This window comes from Grammomys surdaster, unplaced genomic scaffold (genome assembly GCF_004785775.1).
Source record: "Grammomys surdaster isolate TR1022 unplaced genomic scaffold, NIH_TR_1.0 213, whole genome shotgun sequence".
NCBI classification, from domain to species: domain Eukaryota; kingdom Metazoa; phylum Chordata; class Mammalia; order Rodentia; family Muridae; genus Grammomys; species Grammomys surdaster.
The window spans coordinates 3,820,764-3,846,679 of NW_021604658.1; the positions used below are offsets into that span (position 1 = coordinate 3,820,764).

At 39.5% G+C, this 25,916-nt stretch overlaps 1 protein-coding gene across 3 annotated transcripts in view; it reads left to right on the forward strand.

The window, feature by feature from the left end:
• Positions 1–1,300: 1,300 nt before the first annotated feature.
• The window catches only part of Trim37 (tripartite motif containing 37), a 130,814-nt gene continuing 106,198 nt past the window's right edge, over positions 1,301–25,916 (forward strand). For 2 of the 3 annotated variants that reach the window (XM_028772497.1, XM_028772496.1), the window contains exons 1-8: positions 1,301–1,720; positions 3,964–4,065; positions 10,613–10,653; positions 13,179–13,295; positions 15,990–16,077; positions 18,133–18,255; positions 21,369–21,492; positions 24,162–24,229. In XM_028772497.1, coding sequence (XP_028628330.1) covers positions 1,700–1,720; positions 3,964–4,065; positions 10,613–10,653; positions 13,179–13,295; positions 15,990–16,077; positions 18,133–18,255; positions 21,369–21,492; positions 24,162–24,229 — 684 coding nt within the window. In that variant the 5' untranslated portion in view covers positions 1,301–1,699. The remainder of the gene's footprint in view (positions 1,721–3,963; positions 4,066–10,612; positions 10,654–13,178; positions 13,296–15,989; positions 16,078–18,132; positions 18,256–21,368; positions 21,493–24,161; positions 24,230–25,916) is intronic. The other variant, XM_028772498.1, reaches the window with a different exon arrangement.

Genomic DNA, 25,916 nt, shown 5'->3' on the forward strand with positions numbered 1-25,916 from the left:
GTGTAGCCTTGGCTGTCCTAGAACTCGCTCTGTAGATCAGGCTGGCCTTGAAGTCAGAGATCACCTGCCTCTGCTCCCAAGTGTTGGGACAAAAGGTGTGTTCCACAATGCCAAGCATGTGAAAGCATTTTCTATCTCTGCTTAATTTACTTAAGTTATGTGTGTTTAGGTTATTTCAGATTATGTCCATGTATGCATGTGAGTGTGGGTGTTTTAGTTGGACAGAACATCTCTGACCCCCTGGAGTTGGGAGTATAGGCTGGAGTCCAAAGGCAGGGTAGAAAGTGGTCCTCCCCAAGAAGAGCAAGTGTTCTTAACTTCTGGGTCATCCATCCTACCTCCATAAATCTTGTTCATGTAATTAAAAAAAAAATTGTTGCCAATCACTACAAGATTCTTTCTAGATTATCAATTCTCTGGATTGGAGTTCATAAATAACTTTTGTAATAAGCTTAAAAGAAGAATTAAGATTTAAGTATTTGACTAATGTCTGTTGTCTCATAGATCTTCTATTTCTACAACCTAATTGGTCTCTTCAGGCAGGAAATTAGAGGCGATTGCCTAGGAAAGCAGAATACAGATGTGGTCTTTTTATATTAGTCCCTATAGCAGAAACAATTCAAACAGAAAGAAAGGCTTAGTTGGTGGGATGTGGGTCCAGTTGTCTCATCAAAATGAGAAGACGTGGTACCTCTCCCCTGCAATCCTTACTTCCATGAAGCTTAGACACACACACACACACTCTCTATCTATCTATCTATCTATCTATCTATCTATCTATCTATCTATCTATCTATCTATAATCTCCAGTCCATCGTGAACTACAGAAACTTTGTCTCTAAATAATGGGTCAAGAGAAGTAGCCAGTCCATTACATTTGGAGCTTTTGAACTGCATTTATTATGTAGGAGAACAAAATCTTAAAAAAAAAAAAAAAAAAAAGCTTAAAGTCTGCGTTTCTTCCCAGAGGCGGAAAGCAAACACCTTAACCTAGAGTCCGCGGCTCCAGGGTTTCCTTAGATGAGCCACAAACAACTGGGAACGCAAATAAGACTCCCCGTCTCTTCCTAATACTCGGGAGCCTGGTTTCCGATTAAGGACCACAAACACACAAGCAGACTACATCTCTGGCGGTAAAATCCGCGAGGGTAGGGGCACCGCGCCGACGCCGGACACGCCACTCCACGGCAACGCCTCTCAAGTCTCGTGTGCCGCGCGCACCGCGCGAACCGGGCGCCCGCCTCTTCTCCCGCCCCGCCCCTCCCTCAGCGCAGAGTGCGCCTGCGCCCCGCGCCCGCCCCGCTGCCGCACCTCTAGCTGCCCTGGTTACCGTTGGTGTTTGCGAATTCTCGGCTGCGCCTGTTCCGCCCCGGACTAGCCCCGCGGCGGTTTTCACACGCGCGCGCCGGCGTCACGTGGGCCAAGGCTCCCACGCGGACGCTGGCCGGCCGCTGAGGCGGGAGGAAGGCGCTGCGGCTACCGCTAGCCCTTCCCTCTCCGCCCCAGGGCTGGCGCGCGGATAAAAATGGCGAAATGGGGGGTAGCCGGTGGGGAACCAGACGGGATGGGGCGTAGAGGTGGCACGGTTGTGGGAGCCTGCTGAGGTCAGCGCAGCTGACCTGGCGACCTCGGGCCGGCGCCTGACAGCGCAGACACGGATTCCGAGGGTCGCCGAGGGCCCCGCCGAGAGCCGGAGGCAATGGATGAGCAGAGTGTGGAGGTGAGGGGCGTTACAGAGGGTGGCGGCTGGGCTCCTTTTCTATCCCGGGCTCCATGCTCTCGCCCTCCCTGTGGGAGGCAGCCTAGCCGCGGAGAGGGAGGCTGGCCCGACGCTTCTGCTGCCCTCAGGGTGCCCGGTGCTGAAACTGTTCCGCAGTCAGGTGCTGCAGGTTTCAGCGATGCCTTGGCACCTGCTCTCCTCGCTGTTTGCAGGCTGAGCCTTTCCAGGGCAAAATTGCAAATTCATCGATAGGACTTGCCCTGCTTTCTCGCCACGACTTTCTCTGCATGATTAAACATTTTTCACTCTCAGCGGTTCATTTTGTAGAACACACACACCTCTTGCACACACTACTGTCTCAAAGACTAGTTTCCAGCATTGATTCTTGTAAGATGACTTCATGGTTGGGGTATTTCCATAAAGGCTAGAAGCATCAAAACGATTTTTTTGGGGGAGGATACAATTATGCAGTGTAGTAATAATTAAAATTAAAATGTGAACCGTTCAGACAATAAAATATTACATCATTTTGCCTTTTAAAAGTAAGGAGTAACTTACTGAGCACAGCGCTTGAGATTAACCCAGTTCACTCCAATGGTTTTATTGTCTTCCCAGAGCCAGTTAGCGTCCGAATCTCTCAGCCTTGCAGTCATGATTAGAATCATGAGTAATTTTCTATTTAATTGCCCTTGTGAAAGTTGTATGAAGGTTTTGTAAACTTTTCTTGGTTTTAGGAGGGTTCAATTTTTCTGGAATGATGTAAAAACAAACGTCGGTAAACTTCCCTGTTTACAATTTTTTTTAATTGTTCACTTGATGTCAGAAGGGACACTCACATGTGTAGTGGATGCAGATTCTCAGGCTCACATAATTAGTTGATTACGTCAGGACAGGATTCTGAATTAGTTTGCTTGTAATCTAAATATCTTTACAAATATTTATTTAGTGTGTGCGTGGGTGTGCATTGGTGTGCTCATATGGAGATCAGGAAAACTTGGAGTTGCTTCTCCTTCTACCATGTGGGATCCCTGAGATGGAAATCAGGTCTTCAGGTTTGGTGGAAGGAGCCTTTGGCATGCTGAGTCAACCTTGCCAGTTCCAGTATATCTTTTTAAAGATTTCTTCATGTCTGGACTCGGTGATGCTTACTTTAATCCCAGCCCTTGGAAAGCAGAAGCAGGCAGATCTCTGATTTCTATGCCAAGATGGTGGGCATAGGGCATTTCAGGTTAGCTAGAGCTACACAGTGAAACTGTCTTTTAAAAACAAATTCCCTCTCTTAATTATAAAAGCAATTCAACTCCATTGTGGAAATTGCAGAAGTAAAAAGTTGTCATTGTATATTTAGTCATTCAGTCTTTCTTCAGTTCTTACTGATAGACACATACACAGTTTTCTGTACTATAAAGCATTTCTGCATGCTCTGTGTGTAATTGACATAATCTACTTAGTATTTCTAAGGACTGTAGTCACATTCTTTTATTATAAGTTACCCCCCCCCCCGAGAAGGATTTTTTTAAAAAGTTTTTTGTTGATTTTCATGGTTTTCTTTTCTTTTCCCTTTTTTTTTTTTTTTTTTTGATGTGTATCAGGATGTAGGTGTGTGTGTGTTACACATACCGAGGTCAGAGGAGACTCACTGGTGATTACATTCCACCTTTTGTTTTGAGACAGGGTCTCCCTAGCCTGGAACCTCACCAATTAGCCAGGCTAGTTCTCAGTGAGCTTCCAGGGATCTGCATGTGTGTGCGCCCTGTCCTGTCATGCTGGGATGGCCTGTGTCATCATCCTGGTTTGTACCTGGATTCTGGGGTTCTCAGATTCTTATGCTTTCAAGGCAAGCACTTCACTGACTAAGCCACTTTCTTAGTCCGTATGTTTTTCTTGGAATCATCATCAAGCTTATTAAAAGACAAACATGTTTTCCAGATGTTCTGACTAATCAAGTTCTGATAGGGAGTATAGTTAAAACTGAGGTGGTATCAGCTCAAGTAAGTGTAAGTGTTAAGTGAACTGTTTTCTTCCCCTTTACCTTTTTTACTTTTTCTTGAGACCGGGTCTCACTTAGTAGTCGTGGCTTGCCTGGGCCGCATTGTGTAGAGTCTTAGACTGACGGAGATTGCCTGCCGTTGCCCCTTGAATGCTGGAATTAAAGTTGTGCACCATCATGCTTGGCTTTGAGTGAAGTTTTTTATGTTATGTTCTTCAGTATAATCTGGGAACCTTATATCTTTTGTTTTCAGAGCATTGCTGAGGTTTTCCGATGTTTCATTTGTATGGAGAAATTGCGGGATGCTCGACTGTGTCCTCATTGCTCCAAGCTTTGTTGTTTCAGCTGTATTAGGGTAAGTTGTATTTCTTTTTTATGTGTGTTCAGTTTTTGTTATTATTAACCTTTTATTTTCTTTTTTCTTTTTCTTTCTTTTTTTTGAGACAGATCTTACAGTGTAGCTCTGGCTGGCCTAGAACTCAACTATGCAGATCAGGCTGACCTCAGACTTACAGAGATCCACCTGCCTCTGCCTCCTGAATTGAGACTAAAGAGTGCTCCACCGTACCTTGTGTATTTGGTTTATGTTTGCTGCACTGTAAGTATTAACCATGTCCCCTCCACTCTTTAATGTATTTTTGTGACCCTTTAAAATGTTTCTTTAATAAAAAGGTTTGTCAGTAGAGCAGCATTTTTGGAATGTGGTGTGTGTGTGTGCTTGCGTGTGCAGTGTGTGTTTTGCATAGATACATGTCTGTATACCATGTGTGGACTGTGCTCTTGGAATCGTGAAGAGGGTGTCAGAACGCCAGGCAGTGGAATTACAGATAGTTGTGTTGTGAGTTGAACCTGGGTCCTCTTGAAGGGCAGGCAGTGTTCTCAGCTAGTGAACCATTCCTCAACCCCAACGGAATCAAACTTATTTGGGGGTGGAGTGGGCATGTGTTTTAAGACAGGGTTTTTCTGTGTAGCCCTGGCTGTGCTAGAACTTACTCTGTAGACCAAGAGGCCCCGAACTCACATTCTGCCTCCCAAGTGCTAGGTTTAAAGGTGTGTGCCAGCACTCCTAACTCAAACTTATTACATGTTTTACAAATCTGCATTGTGTTTAGGATTTAGAGATATTAAAATAAATGATAGACAATCCTCTTTGAAGGTGTTTAAATCTGATTAAGGAAATCAATTTCAGTGATTACATTGAAATCTGTGTAGTATAATTTACCATTTTATGTGTAAAGCAAAAGGCTGATAATGACTTCAGAGGAAATGAATAAAATTCATGATAATGAGAAAGTGTAGAATAGATATAATTGATTGGCTTTGTGTGTTGAAGGAAGGGGAACATTCTTCAATAAAATTTCTGGAAAGCCCAAAGTATAAAGTAGAAAATTTGTTTTGGTTGTATGCACACGTCCAGTAACACACATGCTAATGCATGGTTGAAACTGTCCTGCTGACATGGCTCAGATAATTTCCATAACTGAGAAAATTAAAACTATCTAATGTACTCTTCACTTCAAAATTTCTATTTCCTGCCAGGCAGTGGTGGCACACACCTTTAGCCCCAGCTCTCAGGTGGCAGAGACAGGAAGATCTCTGAGTTAGAGGCCAGCTTGGTCTACAGAGTGAGTTCCAGGACAGCCAGGGCTACACGGAGAAAACCTGTCCCTGTAAAAAAAAATTTTTACCATTTACTTTTTTTTTTTTTGTATCAAAAGACAGAGTAGGGCTACAAGATAGCTTAGCAGGTAAAGGTACTTGCTTCCAAGGATCGATCTGAGTCTAGTCCCACAGTAGAGGGAGAGAACTAGCTAGTTCTAACCATGTGGTGGCGGCACATACCTTTAATCCCAGCACTTGGGAGGCAGAAGCAGGGAGATATAGGCTATAGAGCTAGTTCTAGGACAGCCAGGACTACACAGAGAAACCCTGTCTTGGAAAATGAAAACAAAACAAAAATAATAATAATGATTTCTGTTACACTTAAATGATTTTCTTCTAGTCACAGGACTAGTAAACATTGGAGCTGGAGTTGAATCCAGTCAATCTGTTTTATATTAATTAGAAAATATTATCTCCTTGTGAAGTTTTATTCTAGTAATTTACCTTTCAGTGTACGTAGTATTTTTTTAATTGTGAAACTAGCTACAGAGATTAGTTGGTCTCCATTGATGCAGTGAGTTTTTGGTGGAGCCTGTATAGACTGAGTTTCTTTGATGAAGGGCTTGAGAATACTTGAAAGTTTTGAAAGTGCTCATGATCTCTGCTTATTGTGCTGTACCTAGGAGATTGTTTCTTCTTTGTTACCTTTTCCTTTCCTTCCTTTCTAAGTGTTTTTATTTACTCTGAGGAGTTAGATTTACTTTGGCAGCTCTAGCTAGCATCTATATGTGGATCCTGAACCTTGATCTCTAGTGTTGGTTTTTATTTATTTTTTTGTGGTGTTGGTGTTTAAACCCAGGGCCTTGTACATGATCAATGGCAGGTTCTTTACTACTGAGCCATGTTTTGTTTTTTTAAGGCACAGCATTGGCTTCTAGATGACTTATCTCATTGTCCTTCCAGAATCTTTTTTTTTTTTTCTTTTTGAGACAGGGTTTCTCTGTTTAGCCCTGGCTGTCCTCGAACTCTCGAACTCAGAAATCCGCCTGTCTCTGCCTCCCAAGTGCTGGGATTAAAGGTGTGCGCCACCACTGCCCAGCAATCCTTCCAGAATCTTGAATTTTGGTCAAGATAAATTAGTTATTCATGTTATTTTCTCAAGCTGACACTGATGTCTTTTATTTTGTTTTACCATTCAGACTGGTAATCTTGACCACCAGTGATGTTTTGTCTTGCCAGCTACTCTGAGTCCTTTACATCTTACTGCTGCTTTCCATTACTCTTCATGAGAAAGAAATAGATTCCTTCATCCATAGATGATTCATTTTCTGTTTCCTTGCCTTAAGTCTTTGCTTACCTGTAGTTCACTTTCTGTCCTCTTATCATATTACTATGCCCTTGATGTTATTTTTCTTTTTCAGAAGCCTTGTAACATTGAAGAATGAAGTTGAGGGATATTAGCATTGTGTTCAGGTTATCTTGGATCTGATCCTAACCTTCCTTTCTAGGGTTGTGTTGTTCTCCTCACTTCCCAAACCTGGGCTGGCCTCAAACGAAATGTCTTCTTGCCTTTACCTCACTTCCAAGTTCTAGGATACGGGCAGATGGTGTTACACATGGATTATCTTGGCTCTTTAGAAAAAAAGTAATTTGTGTGTGTGTTCTCAAAGGTATGTAGAGGTCAGAAGTCAACCTTTGGAAGTTGGTTCTCACCATTCTCCTTGTTGGACCTGGGTGTTTTTTATTTTTGCTGCTATAATCCAGGCCTTCCATATCACCACAAGAGTGCTGGGATTAAATAGTTAAACCAGTACATACAGCTTTTTTTGTGGATTTCAAAGATTGAAACTCTAGTTACCAAGATGTGTGGCTAATGCTATCGCCTGGTCCCATCTTGGTTTATTATTGAATGTAATATTCATTTATAATTTAGTTGCTTGTCTTTTTGATATAGTACATTGACTTTCTATGTGTATATATGAATGGTATTTATAAGTACTATGAGGAAAACTAAAGATAAATAGAGTTACAAAGTCAGCATTTTGTTGCTGTTTTAAATATGGTGGTCTGGGAAATTGTGAGGATATCACATAATTCAGATTTCTAAAGAGATCTGAATACAGTGTAGGAGGAAATTATGCACATATCTGGGGTAAGAAAATCCCAGATAAAAGAATTAGAAAGGACAAAGCCTGAGTTAGAAATATTCTTGGTGCGTTGAGAAAGAGTGAAAAAGCTGTGTGGCTAGAGCAAAGGAGGTAGAGCTGGGAACCGCGTGGATTTAGAGATAAGACTGAGGGCATTCGTAAGGAATTTGGATTTTAAATGTTATGGTAGCCACTGAAGGCTTTTGAGTGGTGTGTGAAGTATTTTGTATGTTAAAGAGGTCAGTGGTAACTTTGCAGAGAGTGAACTTTAGGCAGGTGGAAGAGGATGGGAGGAGGGTGGAGGAGGAATGGTGTTGTAAACCAGATTACCATCAGGAGAGGCTGTGATGGTGCTGTAAACCAGATTACCATCAGGAGAGACTGTGTGGAACAAAGGAACGTGATAAAGGAATCGATGATTTTATATTCTGAAATAGTTTAATAAAAAAACCTTGGGAGGAGCAGAGCTGGGCAGACCACAGGTATAAAGGTTCTAATTTAGAACAACATACCAAGTTTGAGATTTCGTTTTGTATGAGGTTTTAGCAGTTGAAAATATAAATCTGAAGTTGGTAAGGTTCACGGTGTAAATTCCAGAATTGGGGATGTTGAGGCAGAAGGATCTCTCTGAGTTTAAGGCCAGCCAGGGTACATAGCACTGGAGAGGGGGAAAAAAAAACCCAAAAAAACAAAACAAAAACAAAACAGGGGGGGACCAACAACAAAGACCTTCAAATTATTTATTTGTTTGTTTATTTATTTATTTATATTTTTTTGAAACAAGATCTTACTATGTAGCCTTGTCTATGCTGGAATTCACTATGAACACCATGTAGCTTCAAACTCACAGAGATCTACCTACTCCTGTCTCTTGAATGCTGAGATTAAAAGCTTTTGCTGCCAATCCAGGCTCCAAGTAGAATAAATTAGAAAAACACATTTTTACCTGATTTCCAATTCAATACAAGATTAAATGATTTTATTATTACTGTTGTATGTCAGAAATTTATGAGTGTAGATACTTTATAAGGCTTGTGGTTATTCTATTTTGTGAAGGAGAGAAATCAGTTTCTGTATTGACTATAAGAATTGGGCTAAAGATATTTTAGTATCCATCAATTCAGAGTCACTGCTTCCTCTCTGTGGTTATGAAATACAAGGTAAACATGCCTCAAATATGAGAGAAGGGAGGGAAGTTTTGTAGATCTACAAGAACTTCCTGTGGGGCAGGGCATGGAGGAACCATATAAGCAAATGCATTCCAAGAGTAGAATATATTATAGTTAGCAGTTTGTTTTGTGTAGGATATATTATAGTTAGCAGTTTGTCTTACTGGGAGAAAGCTGCTCATTATTAAACAAACAAACAAACAAACAAACAAAAAAGGAAGAAAAGAAAAGAAAAAAGAGCTGGGGCTGACCAGATGGGTCTGAGGGTAAATTTCAAGCCTGATAACCTTAGCTTGATCCCTGGAACCAAATGGAGGAAAAGAGAACTTGCACCCAGATACACCTAATACAAAGTGTACATTTTTAATAATGGTGTTATCACTTACTAACGAGGCTAGAGTCTAGCTATGCAGATGTACCAGTAGATAAGTTATGAAGTGTTAGAAACACTTCGTTAAGGGGAGAAGTATGGCTTGCTGCAGGGTAGGTTGTCAGCAGCTCATTGTAGCCGAGCATGGTGTTTAAATCCTTGCACACAAAAGGTTGAGGTAGGAGCAAGTAGTGTTTGAGGTTAGTCCGAGCTTCATTATGAGTTTAAGACTAGCCTGGGTATAGAGCAAATTCCCAGCTCAGAAAAAGCAAAAGGAAAGACCTGTGGAGTTCATGAAAAGCTTTTGGAAAAAAGTGTCATATAAATTAAAATCTAAATGATGAATGAGATATTTTTAGATGAGGAAAGGTGTTGATGAATATGGTGAATAGAGGAGGAAACATTTAAAAGCTTAGTTTTGTAGGATCATAGGCTGTGACTAAAGAGGTATAGCTGGGACCAGTTCTTGAAGAGAGATATGGAAAGCTCTGTCTTTAGTAGAAGAGTGATCTGCTCAGAGGACGAAACTTGATCCCAGCCTCCTATCCCAGACTGCTGTGAGGACAAAGTGAGATTCCCCCAGGGACAGGCCTGGGCACAGAGCCTGCTGCAGATGAGTGCTCAACTCTGTTAGTGCAGTCTCCTCGGCCCTTCCTTCAGGTGGATTTCACAATCCACCTGGTATCTGGACCAAAGAAATCTTGTTCAAGAGTATGAGGAACAGAAGATTCTTTTCCTTTTGCACCTTCCTTCTTTCCATTTCTGCTTTCTTTGCATAGTAACTAGTCCTTTATCCTTTTCTTTGCTAGGGTGTCATGTAACACAGCCTGGCTTCTGACTCACTATATAGCCAAGCTGACTCTGAACTTCTGATTTTCTGTATCCTAAGTGCTAGGATGGCAGATGTGTGCCTTCACCACCGTGTCCAGCGTTAGGCAGTGTAGGAGACTGATACAGGTCTATTGCAGTAAATAGTTTTCTGGGAGGTTACTATGCCCTTTAATGTCTATGGGGGTTTCTACACTACTGCCTGTTAGTCCATTCCTCAGTAAATGACACAGAAACACTGTCTTTTATTTTAAAAGCTGTTGTAATTCATTTAAAAACTTTTAAAAAATGAAAAAAATTGTTGAGCTGGGCAGGCTCTGAGCTGTATTAATTCCTCCACCTATTAAAACCCACACAATGCCAGTCATTTGCCAATCTGATGTCTCCTGGGCTACTTTTGCTGTCTGTAAATTTAGTAGTACCTTAAACTCAGTAGTTTGTAATTATTTACAAAAAAAATTGAATCATGCTATTTTTGAGGATAGAGTAACAACATTATTTCTAATTAACAAGATTACATATTGTGAGATCCAGCTAGCCCTAGAATCACTTCTTTCCTATGGGAGAGTAGCCTCTCAACTATTTTGGGAAAAGTTCTGTCCCTTTGAAAGTTTGTTCCTGTCATGATAATGATGAGAGAGAGATAGTAGATTGCCTGTTATTTCTGTATCTCTAAAATAAATTTAGGCACTAGAGAGTTAAAACTCATTAAATGCAGTTTATAATGATTAGATATATAAAGTAATGATATTTTTATAATGAAAATTTAATTATTTGCCTCCTTAGCGCTGGCTGACAGAGCAGAGAGCTCAGTGTCCTCATTGTCGGTAAGTGTTTTGCTGTTTGTCTATATGGAACATGGTCACAGAGATAAAAGCCTGGAGTCAGAGGATGCCCTGGGTTGTAGAAAGTGAGTTCCCCCTTCCCTTCCAACCCTGCAATTTCCCACATTTCTTTTCCTTAGGGATAAAGTTGACCAGGAGATGATGAGTAGCTCTAGAAAAGAAATGCAGAGCCTGAGTACCTGACTAAGTTCTATGTTGCATGTGTTGTGTATGATTGTTTTGTGCCCTTGTTTTTTTCACATAATTATTGTGTAATTTCTTTTTTTTTTCATTTATTTATTTATTTTATTTATGAGTACACTCTCGCTGTCTTCAGACACACCAGAATAGGGCATCCAATCTCATTACGGATGGTTGTGAGCCACCATGTGGTTGCTGGGATTTGAACTCAGGACCTCTGGAAGAGCAGTCAGTGCTCTTAACTGCTGAGCCATCTCTCCAGCCCTATTGTGTAATTTCTTAACTTTTTAATTGAAATAAAAATGTAACTGGGCTTGGTACCTCACACTTATGATCTCAGAACTCAGGAGGCTGAGGCAGGAGGGTTGCCATGTGAGGCCAGCCTGAGCTGTAATATGAGACCTTATCTCAACTGGGGAAAAAAAAATCACTTTCAGAAGAAATAGATAAGCATGCTATTCTTGTATGCAAGTGGAGTGGTGATGTATATTCTTACAGTTTTTTTAAACCACACAAATATAGTACCTACTGTTTATGATTTTCTTGCTTATTGTTTGTTTACTCTTTGTTTTTTTGTTTACTCTTATGTAGCCCAGGCTGGCCTCCACCTATAAAGACAAACTCCTGACGTCACACCCCCAGCTTACCTATACTTTCTAAGTGATAGGATTTATAGACATATAGTCCATCCCTGGCTTTATAATTTGTTTTTTTCCCTTCCTAAAATCAGTTGATATATTTCACAGATGGTGTAAGTATGCAAACAAGTGTTTGGTAACCTTCTTTATAAGTATTCCTGGACTTATGTGTTACAGGAGATTTGATCACACTGTGAACCCTGAGATTGTGTTATTTACTGAAAAAACCTGTTTCTAGTTGTAGTGTGGCTCACCCTTAGCACACAGCTTTAGTTCCTCTGGCTGGGATACAGACAGGCCCTTAGTGTACACCTTTAGTTTCAAACAATGAAGGTAAAATTAGTTTGTAGAGGGAAGAACCCATGTTTGAAAGTGATGTCTAATTGAGTAGCCGACAGAATGATGAATCAGAGAAAGATTTGACAGAACAGGATATGCCCAACTCTCACGAGAAGAGAGAGGAAAGGGAAGCTACTTACCAGAGCAGTGCGGAGAAAAGGAGAGGAGACAGTTTTACCCGGGAGAGTTTTAAAGAGACAGGTTGAAGAGATACAGGTAAAGACAGAACCAGCCAGAGAATGAGAAGCCAGAAGATTAGAATATATTGTAAAAAGTGAGTACGAGGCCAAGCAGAGCAATTCAGGAGATGCCAAGAGAGAGAAGCCAGATTGAAGAACAGGAAGGGTGAGCTTATTCAGCAGTTGCCTCAGAGGCTGAAATCGTTCTAGTTCTAGATGAGATTGTATGGAGGCTAGAAGCTTCCAGGACTAGGCCTAGGTTAGCAGACTGAGGCAGTAAGCCTGAGAAGACAATTGCAACAGGAGAGTAAAAGTTGCATTTTACACTAATGTTCATATTGACAGATATTTAGCTTGTTTCTGGTCACTTTAGGCCACAGTGCCACCTTTTGCTGTTTTATTTTTCACATTACTTTATGAGAAGAGCAGCACAATAAATGAGAATTTGCAGTTGTGATGGTCCTCTTTTACATCCAGCCTACTGTAGCCTATAAAGTGTCCCTAGTGTGACTAGTGATATTTAGTTTTTTTGTTTATTGAGACAGAGTCGTGCAATGTAGCCCAGGTGTGACTCATCTTCTGGCCTCAGATTTCTGAGTGCTGGGTTATAGGAATGTTTGTCTTTTTTGTTTGTTTTTTGTGTTTTTTTTTTTTTTGTAAATGAGATAACTGCATTTGGCTAGGAATTGTAATTGATTTGTTGTTGTTTTGGTGGTCAATGGCTTGAACCTAGAAATTAACTCATACTAATGGTATTTATATGCTGCTACTGAACTGTGCTCCAAACCCATGGTATCATTTTGTATAGTCAAATTTAGGCTAAGAAATTAAAGATTTATAACTTGAATTATCATTGTTGCTATTTAGTTGGTGCATTTTTTCATGTGTGTGATGTATGGAATGTGATAAAAATAAATTCCATTGCCTTTTTACTATTTTGACACAGAACCTTACTGTGTAGCCCTGGTTAGCCTGGAACTCTTTTCACCAAAACTGTCCTTGAATGCGTCCGTTCTGTAACCTTAGCGATAAGATTACAGATATGCTTTTTCATATCTGGCTTTCACTGTTTTTTATAATAATATTGTGCTTTATTTTTAGGAATACTTATTTTAGAAAAATCTTGGATGTCTGAGCTAGAATACATGTACGGACTGTTTCTTCTTTTCAGTGCTCCACTCCAGCTACGGGAACTGGTGAATTGTCGTTGGGCGGAAGAAGTGACACAGCAGCTTGATACTCTCCAGCTGTGTAGTCTCACCAAACATGAAGAAAATGAGAAAGACAAGTGCGTGCTTGGGTTTTTGTTCACTAGTTACTAAGAACTTACCATGTGCTGTTTTAATGACAGTTTATGTATCTATGCATATATTTAAATAATTAGCTTGTATGTGTGTAATTGCTCAGGCATGTCTGTGTATGTATGTGGTACTGGGGATTAAACCTTGGGCCACATGCATGTGAAGTGAGTGCCAACTGACTTTAATTCCAAGACCTAGCGACACTACATTGCTACTTCTCTTTTAACTGTAAGAAAGTTAATGTTAATCTTTCATTTGTTCCTTAAATTTAACATTTTTAAAAAAGTTTAACATTTCATGACCACCCAACCCACCTACAGGATTGTACAAAGTAGTACTATGCTAGATTAGGGAATACAAAGGCAAATAGATTATTTCTATTTAACTGATTAACAGGAACACAGCAATAATACAATGTTTTGGTCTTGTTAGAAATTACAGTGGAAGCAAATTTTATATATAAAAAAAGAATGAGTAGCTTTATATTTCATGTTTACAGATATTGGTCCTAGAAAGTTATTAGAAGTAGATCAAAAGTGGAAATTTAGGAGAGATTCCAGAAATGTCCAATGTTTAAAAATAAAGTCATAGGCCGGGCGGTGGTGGCGCACGCCTTTAATCCCAGCACTTGGGAGGCAGAGACAGGCGGATTTCTGAGTTCGAGAGTTCGAGGCTAGCCTGGTCTACAGAGTGAGTTCCAGGACAGCCAGGGCTACACAGAGAAACCCTGTCTCGAAAAAAACAAAAAACAAAAAACAAAACAAAACAAAAAAATAAAGTCATAACTGATTTTTACATATAGTATGTTAAACCAATAAGTTGAAACTTCAGGGGTCATTAGAAATAAAGCTTAGACCTGTTCATTTATTGTTCTGTAGAAATGGGCCATAGGGCTAGAGTGGTTAAGAGTGCATACTCCCCCTGCAGCAGATGCAAGTTGGATTCCTATCGCCCATGTCATGTGGCTCATAACCCCCAGTAACTCCAGCACCAGGGGAATCTAGTGCCCCTGGCTTCCATGGCCATACCCACAGACAAACACATGTTCACAAAATTTAAAGCAATAAAATATAATGAATCTTGTTTTAAAAATGAAAAGGAAACCAGACCACAGAAATGGGAGGAGCTAAATTTTATTTGTTTGGTTTTCTTGATACAGGCTTTTGCTGTGTATCTCAGGTTGACCTTGAAGTTACTTTGTAGTTTAGCCATCCTTCTGCCTCAGTCACCTGAGTATAGAGATTTCAGGTTTGTGTCACTGCTTAGTTGATGCCTGACTTGCTGCTAGTCCATAATTAAATGAAACTGTTGTGGCAAACTGAATTCTTAAAGCTATTATTTTTTGGCATTGTGGAGGTCATACCAAAAAGAATAATTTAAATATAATAACACATTTCATTAGTGACAACTTGAATGGTTTCCACTCTAGGATGATGAACTATCATTATTTGGAAAGGTCCTTTTTGTTGGGCTTTTAAATTTTTTATTAGTGCCTCTCATAAAAGGAATAAATGTCCTATTGTTTCCTTTTTTACATTTAAAATTTTGAGCCTCAGCTTCCCAAGTTTATTTCAGATATATGCCACCATACTCTGCTTTTGGATTATTTTATATATCATGTAAAGTAAGGGTCTGTATTAGTGTGGTAGATAACTGGGTGGCTTAAATAGTGTAAAAAATTTTTTTCTTTAGTTTTAGAGGCAGAAAGTCCCAGGAGCAAGGTGCTGGATGAAGGGTTAGTTTCTGGTGAAGCCTCTGTCCTTGACTTGTAAATGGCTGATGTCTTGCAGTGTCACTTTGGAGATTAAGGCCTCAGCATAAGAATTTTGGCGAGAGTACAGTTAGGTCTCTAGAAGAGTTCAACTTCTTTTTTCTTTCTTTTTTTTTTTTTTTTTTTTTTTTTCTCAAGACAGGGTTTCTCTGTATAGTCCTGGCTGTCCTGGAACTCACTCTGTGGACCAGGCTGGCCTCGAACTCAGAAATCCGCCTGCCTCTGCCTCCCAAGTGCTGGGATTAAAGGCATGCGCCACCACCGCCCAGCAGAGTTCAACTTCGTTGTTTTACATGTGGACATTTGCATTAAGAGAAAGGTTTTTGTTTTTGTTTTTTTGCTTTTGTTTTTTGTTTTTTTGAGACAGGGTTTCTCTGTGTAGCCCTAGCTGTCCTGGAACTCACTCTGTAGACCAGGCTGGCCTCGAACTCAGGAATCTGCCTGCCTCTGCCCCCCAAGTGCTGGGATTAAAGGCGTGCGCCACCACTGCCTGGCAAGAGAAAGTTTTAAATTGCATTGTATTGACATTGTGCAATTGAGATGTCTTGATTGTTATTATTGGCCAGTTATAGGGACATTACTTGTACATATACATATTGCTTGTGTAAGAGATTAACATGACAGTCTTTCTTAAGCAGTAATGGGATAGCATTTATCGTATATAGTGATGAAAGAAAGTGTCATATGTTTTATTTAGAAAGAAATCTATAATTTGCTTGTTTAAAGTTTAGATTAGTGAAAAAAGTACTTTTAAAGTTTGTCCGTGTGACATTGTTTAGTCTAATTCTTAGAAGCCACTGAATACATTTTCCTTTTTTATGATTCTATAACCATTTCAAATTGAGAGATCTGTTTGCTTTAGCTTAGAAATTTTAAAAAATAACTGTCTTTTCTTTTTCATAATAAATAGATGTGAAAATCACCATGAAAAACTTAGTGTATTTTGCTGGACTTGTAAGAAATGTATCTGCCATCAGTGTGCACTTTGGGGAGGAATGGTGAGCAGAACAAATGTTCTCTTTGGTTTACATACTAGAAGGCATTGATATAATTAGTTGGTTTAGACAGAATAAGGTCTCATCTTACTCTGGAGAATAAAAATGTATCTGTTTTATACATGCCTCATTAAAGGTTTCGTACCTTCTGATAGTCCAGAAGAGCCTCTTTGGCTCTTCTGCTAAAGATGCAAGATGAGTACTGTTTTCATTGCTTAATATCTGTAAATATAGTCTTACATTTAACTTTTATTTTTCTCTTTCCTTTTTTCCCTCTGTGTGTGTGTGTGTGTGTGTGTGTGTGTGTGTGTTGCTAATGATTGAACCCCAGCCCAAGATCAGTGTCTGCTTTGAGTATTAGTCATTTGATCTTTATACTTTAGATGCTTCTGAAGTAATGCTGAGTGTAAATTTCTATATAATCTAATATTCTCATTTCTTAGTTTCTCTTTCCAATCCTATTCCGAGACTCCCATCCCTGGGTTGCTGCTTACTCCCACTTAAGAGCCTCCATTCAGAGTTGGGACTACAAGCATGCACTTCCATGCTTGGCTTAAAAGATTTTTGGGTTTTTTGAGATGGGGGTCTCACTATGTAGGCCAGACTGGCCTTAAACTTCAAGTCCTCCTGCCTTAGTAGTGTATCTTGCTAAAAGCAGACTTTGGGGCTGGAGAGATGGCTCAGTTTATAAGAGCCTAACTGCCCTTCCAGAGGTCCTGAGTTCAATTCCCAGTAACCACATGGTGGCTCACAACCATCTGTAATGGGATCTGATGCCCTCTTCTAGTGTGCATCTAAAGACAGCAACAATATACTCATATATAAAATGAATAAATCTAAAAACCAAACAAAACTAAAAAAGCAGAATTTTAAGTCAGTTTATCTTTATCAAGTCTGAAACATTCATTGTAGCTTTCCTAGAAGCAGCTTTTTTCTTAGTAGCTGTGTTCTATTACTTACTATTTGGTTAAATCATTTATATTAAGTACAACAATATAAGTAGTTGAGATTAAACACAGTAAGAGTCTTTGGATTTGGCAGTGCTAGAGATTAAATTCAGGGCTTCCCGTCTGCTCCAAAAAGTGTTCTATCACTGGGCTCTAACTCTAGACTAAAACAATCAGTTCTTAGTTGGGAAAATGAAAACATGTCCACATTAGTAATTGCCTAAGTCTCATGTTAACTATGAGACTTGATCACTTGGTGGCTGGTGGGCAGTGTGTTTTACAGAAAGTATGGGAGGCTGAGGTGGTTGAGTAGAGCTCAGTTCAGACAACTTTGAGTTCGAATTCTAATGTGCTGACTGGAAGAATAAATAACCACAGTTTGATTCCTAAGCACGTTTCATAAGAGGCTCAAAAGTCTTCCTAGTCACCATTTATCCATAAATCCACATAAGTGGCTAAAGAGCTGACTCAGCAGTTTAGAACACTTACTGTTCTTGCTGAGGGCCTGGGTTCAATTCCCACCCATCACTCCATCTGTATAACTATCTATATATCTCTAGTTGAGGGTATCCAACCTCTGACCTCTGTGGGGCACTAGGCATGTATGTGGTATCATACCTACATTCATGTAAAACTTTATACATTTAAAATAAAACAAATCAAAAACAACAAAAAATACACATTTTTTTTTTTCTCAGAGACCAGAATGGGGTGCTTTTACTAAACAAGACACTCCCACAACCAATACTCCCACCCCAGTAGGGTTTGTCTGTGTATAGCCCTGGCTATCCTAGATCTCTATGTAGACCAGACTGGCCTTGAACTCAGAGATCCACCTTTCTCACCTCCTGAGTGCTGGGATTAAAAGCATGTTTCCCCATTCCTGGCTCCATTGTTTTCTTAATGTCTAATATTTAGACTCTTAAAGGCATTGCTACATTGTCAGGGTAATTTTTGCAAACACTGGCCTGTTTTAAGAAGATAAACAAAAAGAAGAAATTCATTTGAAAATATTTACCAGTTTATCGTTGTCCATAGAGTGTGAAAGAGGAATGTAAATGTAGTTGGAATGTATAAAACCTCCTCATAGTACTCATGTTGATTTCTCTAGCATGGTGGACACACGTTCAAACCTTTGGCAGAAATTTATGAACAGCATGTCACTAAAGTGAATGAAGAGGTAGCCAAACTTCGTCGACGTCTCATGGAACTGATCAGCTTAGTTCAAGAAGTGGTAAGATTACTTTTACATAAGATTTATCATCCTTTTTGATTCTATGGTATATATTTTTTCAGAAATTAGATGTTGAAACCAAGATTATCCAAGTTTAAAGATTTGATGGGATGATAAACCTCAAGTCTTAGCTTCAAAAAATAGAGAAATCTGTACCCAGAGCTCTGGCATATAGAGATCAGTTTGTGTGTGTGTGTGTGTGTGTGTGTGTGTGTGTGTGTGTGTGTGTGTGTGTACACTTATGCTATGGGGCATACATTGTGGATTCTGGGGAGTGAGTGAACTCAGGTTGCCAGGCTTGCACAGAAACTGCCCTAAGTCACTGAACCATTTCCCTAGCCTGAGAATTGTCAGTAGTATATTAGAAAAGTCTACTTTTGTTACAGAGTTAATTGACATCTATGCAAAGGCCCAAGGTCAACCTCAGGTGTCATTCCTCAGGAGCCATTCACCTTGTATTCTCATTGGTAATTGGAGGTCAACAATTAGGCTAGGCTGGTGTGCCAACAAGCCCTAGAGATCCTGTTTCTCCCTCCACAGCATTGATTTTTATGTGGATGCTGGGATCAAACTTAGGCCCCCATGTTCATGCAGTAGGCACTTTACTAGCTGAGCCGTCTCCCAGCCCCCCAGGAACTTTTGCAATTTTTTTTTTTTTTTTTTTTAAGATTCCTAGCTTTGGGGAGAGTTTTTCTGCTACTAGAGAGTGAACTATTTTTGTTTTTTTGAGACAGTGTTTCTCTATATAGCCTTGGCTGTCCCGGAATTCACTTTATAGACCAGGCTGGCCTCAAACTCACAAAGATTCACCTCCCTGTGTCTTCAGTGCTGGAATTAAAGGTGTGTGCTACCACACTTGGCTCTATTTTTTGTCTTACATGTATGAATGTTTTCTCTTATGTGTATGTATGTGCACCATGTACATGCCTGGTGCCCTTGGAGTTCAAAAGTAGGCTTTAGATTCCCTGGAATCAGAGTTGCAGAGGGTTGTGGGTACTGGAAACCAAATCTTGGTCCTTTGCAAGAGCAATAAGTGCTCTTAACTGCTGAGCCAACTCTCTAGCTCCTGAATGAACTATTTTGTATTTGTAAATTAGTCTCCACAGAGGAGAAACTGTAATTACTTAATATTATGAGGATGCAATAGGTAAGGTTGGAGAGAGGGCTTAGCAGTTAAGAGTGCTTGATGCTCTTTCAAGGGGCTGGAGTTCAGTTCATAACTGCCTGTAACTGCAGCTCACAGGCACTCCCACACATGAAGCATATACCCACATAGACAGAAACTCAGAGATACATAAAAATTGAAAAATGTTATCTGGGTCAGTTTTAATAAGTTATTTGTTATTTTTAATTTTTTCTTTGGAAAAATGTGATGTTTTAAAGAAGTACTAAATATATTTTTGGAATATTCTGTTTAAAGTTGCCAGAATATTTTTTTGTGTGTGTGTCTAATTAATAACCTACTACCAAGTATTCTCTTTTGACCCTTTGGGACTTAAGAACAAGATAATCATTTGTAATATTCTTTCCATATTAAATAGCATTACAGAATTGCACGTATGCTACAAAGTCCTTTTGAAAAGCTTGCTAGCTCAATTGATTTTATGTGGTCTTGTCTGGCCATTATTGATTTCTCTTGGCAGCACTAGGAGGCTATTCTATGCTGAGAGTTCAACTTATATATAATAATAGTATGCATAGACAAAACTGTGTTTTAGTTTCTTTAGTACACTGATTTGAAATCTAGTGCATATATTTTGCAATCTTGGTAAAACCACTATTTTTTGTATGCAGTTCTGAAAGCAATCTTTAAAAACTGGAGAAAGGTAATGGATTCAGAAGCATCGTTTCTTGGGCATGGTGACATATACCTGTAATCCCAGCATTGGAAGGGATGGTGGAGCCAAAAGACTCAGTTGAGGGCTTTTATCTACATGGCAAGTTCTAGGCTAGCCTGGAATGTATGGAGACTCTGGAAAAACCCAAACAAATAAAATTCCCCTTGTTTTAGGATATTTTTGGATATATGCTTGCCATTATTGTTTAAATGTGTGTATATTTGTACACGAACATGCAGTCATGTACCATGACACTCTTGTGGAGATCAGAAGACAACTTATTGGTATTAGCTCTCTCCACTGTATAGTTCATGGGGAGTAAACTCGGGTCATTCGGCTTGGTGAGAAGTACCCTTTCCTACTTAGGTCCTTTTGTCTTTATAAAGTAGTTTTTTTTTTATCTAAAATGTGATTGGGGTTTCTTGCCTCTTACCAAAATGTACTTACCTTGAGGTCTCATGTAGCCCAAGATAGTCTCAGACTCTGTAGTTGAAGTTGGCTTTGAACTCATAATCTTTTCTGCCTCAGCCTCTTATGTACTGAGATAATAGGTATGTGCCTTAGGTTTGTAATTATAGATCTTTTTGTTGATATCTCTGTTAAATTATAAGAAACTTAATTTTACTCTGTTTATTTTGAGAACTTTATTGTATTGTGTGTTTTTGCACATGTAGGTGTGCGAGAACATGCATGTGGAGGTAAGTTGGAGGACAACTTGCAGGAGTTGGTTCTCTCTTACTGTGTGGGTTTTTTGAGCTTTGAACTTGGGTCATCAGGCTTTATGGTAGGCACCTTTACCACAAAGCCATCTCGTTTTGTAAGTCAGAGGACAACTTGAAGGAATTGGTTCTTTTTCTACTACCTAGATTCCAGGGATTGGGTTCAGGTTGTCAGACTTTTTGGCAAACATCTTTCACTTTACTGACCCAAATTTATAGAATTTTTTGTTTTTTTGTTTTTTTGTTTTTTGTTTTTCGAGACAGGGTTTCTCTGTGTAGTCCTGGCTGTCCTGGAACTCACTCTGTAGACCAGGCTGGCCTCGAACTCAGAAATCCGCCTGTCTCTGCCTCCCAAGTGCTGGGATTAAAGGCGTGTGCACCACCACTGCCCGGCAGTTTATAGAATTTTTAAAAAGCAATGTTACTTATATAGTACAGACTATTAAAAATGCTGGTTATGAATTTTAAAGAGGCAATTAATTGAATTTAAGAGTAAGTTCTTGCTTCTGTTGTAAAGGACTCCAGTTAAAATTTGTCCTTCATGTTTATCTTCTAGGAAAGAAATGTAGAAGCTGTAAGAAATGCAAAGGACGAGCGTGTTCGGGAAATTAGGAACGCGGTAGAGATGATGATTGCACGACTAGATACCCAGCTGAAAAATAAGCTCATAACGCTCATGGGTGAGTGGATTTATATTCTGTTGGAGACTATGGTGTCCTAACCATGTTTGTGGTTCAGTCTTTAAGAAGTAAATTAATGAATTGATAGTAGGTAGGAATCTTAAGATTTAGGCAACTCTATGTTGTATAATCTGACCACAAGTCTGACTTCTGTTGGAATATGATCAAAGAGAAAACTTTTCACAGCCATTATATGAAAACCCTAAATGGTTTGTGAATCTTGTTGTTAGTTTTTTTCTCCTTCCACAACTAAGAAAAATTCCCACTACTGATGCTTTTAATCTCAGCACTCAGGAGGCATGGGTACATGGATTTCTGTGAGTTTGAGGGTAGCCTGGTCTAGGGTGAGTTCCAAGACAACCAGGGCTACACAAACCAAACCAACCAACCAACCAAACAAACAAACAGAAGACTCCTGTTGGTGTCAGACAAGATCAGCCAGTGACTCCTGAGCCTGATGATCTCAGGTCAATTTGCAGGGCCCACATGATGGCAGAAGAGAACTTCCACAGTTGTCCTCTGACTGCCCTGCACATGCTATGGGATGAATGCTCACCTCCTACAATAAAAGAAATTTAAATTTATCCCTTGGTCTTTCTCTTTTTCTCTTTTCTTTTTTTGAAACAGGGTCTCACTGTGTAGGCCTGACTGTTCTGGAATTCATTGTCTAGATCAGGCTGGCCTCAAACTCAGATAGCAACTACTTGCCTTTGTCTCCTGAGTGCTAGAGTTAAAAGCACCACCATGCCTGGCTGGTTAAAAAATAATTAAAGTACATAAACTAATTAAAGTCTTTTTCACTGTTAATATAACTTTTGAATAGTAACCAAATGCATTTTTGTATGTAGCCTTGCTTTTCATTTATAAGTTTGCTTAATTTGTTTAATTAACTAAAAATCAAGTATGTCAGTAGTACAGATTTGTAAAATTTAATTGAAGAAATGTTTGTGTGTTGTGTAATTGTGGTAAATGTATGTATATGTAAATATGCAAGCTTGCGTGCTTTTGCAGTGGTTAGAGGTTAAATTTGGTTGTCTTTATCCCTATTTTATTTTTAATTATATGGTTATGTGTAAATGTTTGTATATGTGGGTGCAGGTGCACCAATAATCCAGACGAATGCATCAGACTCCTTCCTAGAGCTGGAGTTGGTAGTTGTGAGCTGCTCTGACGGGTGCTGGGAACCAAACTCCAATCCTCTGGAAGAGCAGTATATGTGCTTAAACACTGAGTTCTATCTCTGGCTTCTCTTTTTGAGGCAGTATTTATCACTGAGCCTGGGATGCTCTGTTTTGGCTGTCCTGCCTGATCCCTGAGCTCCCAGGGCCTGTTTGTCTCTGCTCCCTTCCCTAGCATCTGCTGTTGCCCTGGCTAGGTCCACTGGCTCGTGCAGCTGGTACTTTACCCATTGAGCCAGCTCCAAGACAAACTCCCTGAGTCAAGCAGTATTCTTTTCCAGTGCAATAATAGCCTTTGCTTTTGTGGTTTTTTTGAAGAATATTATTTTTATCCTGAAAAGTTATTGTACTTTGTAGATTTTCTTTCTCTAGGTTTGTGGGATAACTTTGCCTTTTGTTCTTTTGTTATTGTTGTTGTGTTTGTTTGTTTGTTTGTTTGGTTTTTGAGACAGAGTTTCTCTGTATAGTCCTTGCTGTCCTGGAACTCACTCTGTAGATGAGGCTGGCCTCAAACTCAGAAATCTGCCTGCCTCTGCCTTCCAAGTGCTGGGATTAAAGGCATGCGCCACCACTGCCTGGCTTGCCTTTTGTTCTTAAAAGACAGACTTTTTTTTTTTTCTTTTTTAAATTTAACATAAGCGTCTTGCCAATTTACTACATCCTTCTTTTAAGCAAAAGTTAAATTTTGGGAAAAAATTTCAGAATGGTTAACTGAATGAAATTGTTGTTGTGTCAACCACTTAAAGTGCATTTTCATTATGATGTTTATTTTTATTTATATGTTTTGAGATATTACAGATTCAACCCAAGACTCACTGTATATTTCATAAGTATTCATTCATTCATTCATTCATTCATTCATTTATTTTAGATAGTGGCTCACATAGCTCAAGCTGACCTCAAATTGGCAAAGTAGCCAAGTATGAATTTGAATTCTTTTTGTTGTTGTTGTTTGTTTTTTGAGATACAGTTTTTCATTGAAGTCCTGGATGTTCTAGAACTTGACCCATTGACCAAATTGGCTTCAGACCAGAGTTCTGCCTGCCTCTGTCTCCTGAGTTCTGAGATCAAAGGCATGTACCACTAGCTGATGACCTTGAATTCTTGACTCTTGTCTTCTCCCTCTGTGTGCAGGGATTACAAGTTTCATCATATCTGGTTTATGCCCCGTTGAGCATTAACCTAGAGCTTTGTGCATGGCAAGCAAGCATTCAACCAATCTGTAGCCCCAGCCTGTGCATTTTTTAAGGGAAATTTTGTAATCCTAAATTGAGTTTCACCTAAAAATAGGGTTACCTCCAATGTTCTGTTTTCTAAGTTACTTTTAGAAAGTATATTCAGCTGTTAAAGCTCTAGGAAAGTCATTGTGGTAACTGTAATGGAGTTCTGTTGAATTGCAGTGGTTCTCTGGTTACAGTGTATGTTCATAGTAAGTTGTCTCGTTCTTTTACCAGTAGTGAACCTGAATGTTGTTTTGCTCCTTTTAAACAGGTCAGAAGACGTCTCTTACTCAGGAAACAGAGCTGTTGGAATCTTTACTTCAGGAAGTAGAACATCAGGTGACAAAATACATTTGTTTATGTGCTGCTGAGTGAGCATTAAATATTAAACAGTATGAAATAGCCTTTTCTGGGCAGGATGGTGCACAGCTATAAATTGTGTGAGGCTGAGGCAAAAGTACCATGAATTTGAGGCCAGCCTATGTTATATAGGCTTTTGAGGCCATCCTAGGACACATAGTACCTATACTTCATCTAAGAACAAATGTATTTATCCTTTCTTTATCATGTCCTCCTTTCCTTCCTTCCTATTTATTGAGGTAGCATCTCATGCTGTGGTTTAGGACGGCCTTAAACTTGTGACACTCCTGCCTTTGATTACAGAGGGCTTTGATCACAAGGTGTGGTGGTTTGAATAAGGTGATTCATATTCTTAGGCATTTGAATTAGACCACAGTTGGTGGTGAAGTTTGGGGAGACTTAGGAAGTGTGGCCTTGTTGGAGTAAGTAAGTATATGACTTGTGGTGGGCTTTGAGGCTTAAAAACCTCCTAACTACCCCTCCTCCTCACTCCTCTTTGCTCTTTCTACTTCCTGTTTGTGAATAGAGATGTGAGCCCTGAACCCTCAGCTGTGGTTACCACAGCTTCCCTGTCATGTTGGTGAATGACTCTTTCCCCTCTGACACTGTATACCCCAGAGGAAGCCTCCCTTTTATAGGTTTCCTCATGGTACTTTATTACAGCATTCAAAAAGTAACTAATACACTAATGCACAGGTAAGACACTGTACATCTTTTTAAGATGTTTTCTCCCACCTTTCTGCTAGGGTGTTGGGTGAAGAGGGGATAGAAACTATGACATCAAAAAATCTGTGCTATAGTGGACATTTTTATAGAGTTGGTATAAACTAATTCTTAAGATTTTTTAATAGCCAAAACACAATAACTTTTTTCAAGACTTTGAATTTTCCATATAGACTAGGCTGGCCTCAAACTTTCAGATCTGTCTGAGTGTTGGGATTAAAATAAGTATCCCCATGCCTGTCCAGATTTACTTTGTTGGGGGAAATAACTCATAGGTATTTGCAAATTTTTAAAAGGTGAAATTTCCCCATATAATTTGACTGGTAGTTTAGGTAGATGGTTATTGCCATTTACCTAAATATACTGATTTTTCTGTTAAAGTTTATCATTAAGGAAATACCTGTTGAGTTTCAGATAATGGGTATTGTTTTAGATTTTAAAAAATTATTTTAAGTTTTATGTGTGTGTGTGTGTGTGTGTGTGTGTGTGTGTGTGCTTGTGAGTACAGGTGCCTTTGGAGGCCAGGAGAGGGCATCAGATCCTCTGTTGTACTTACAGGTGTTGGGAGCATCCAATGTGGATGCTAAGAATTGTTCTTGGGACTTCTGCAAGAGTAGTAGAAGTAACTAACTTAATTGCTGAGCCTACTCTCCAGACCCATTTTAGATGTTTGGGATATACTACTGAGCAAATTGGTAAAAAATCTTTCCTCATCAAAATTTTGGGGGATAGTTAATAAACATAGTAGAGTTAAAACCATAATATCTCATAAATATCTGGTACATTCACTTGTCTTGAATTTACTTTTTTTTGGAGTACTTGTGTTTTAAAGGTAGGTGTGTGCATGAGAGAGAGAGAAAGAGAGAGGGGGGGTGGGGAGAGACAGAGAGACAGAGAGAGAGAGAGAGAGAGAGAGAGAGAGAGAGAGAGAGAGAGAGAGAGA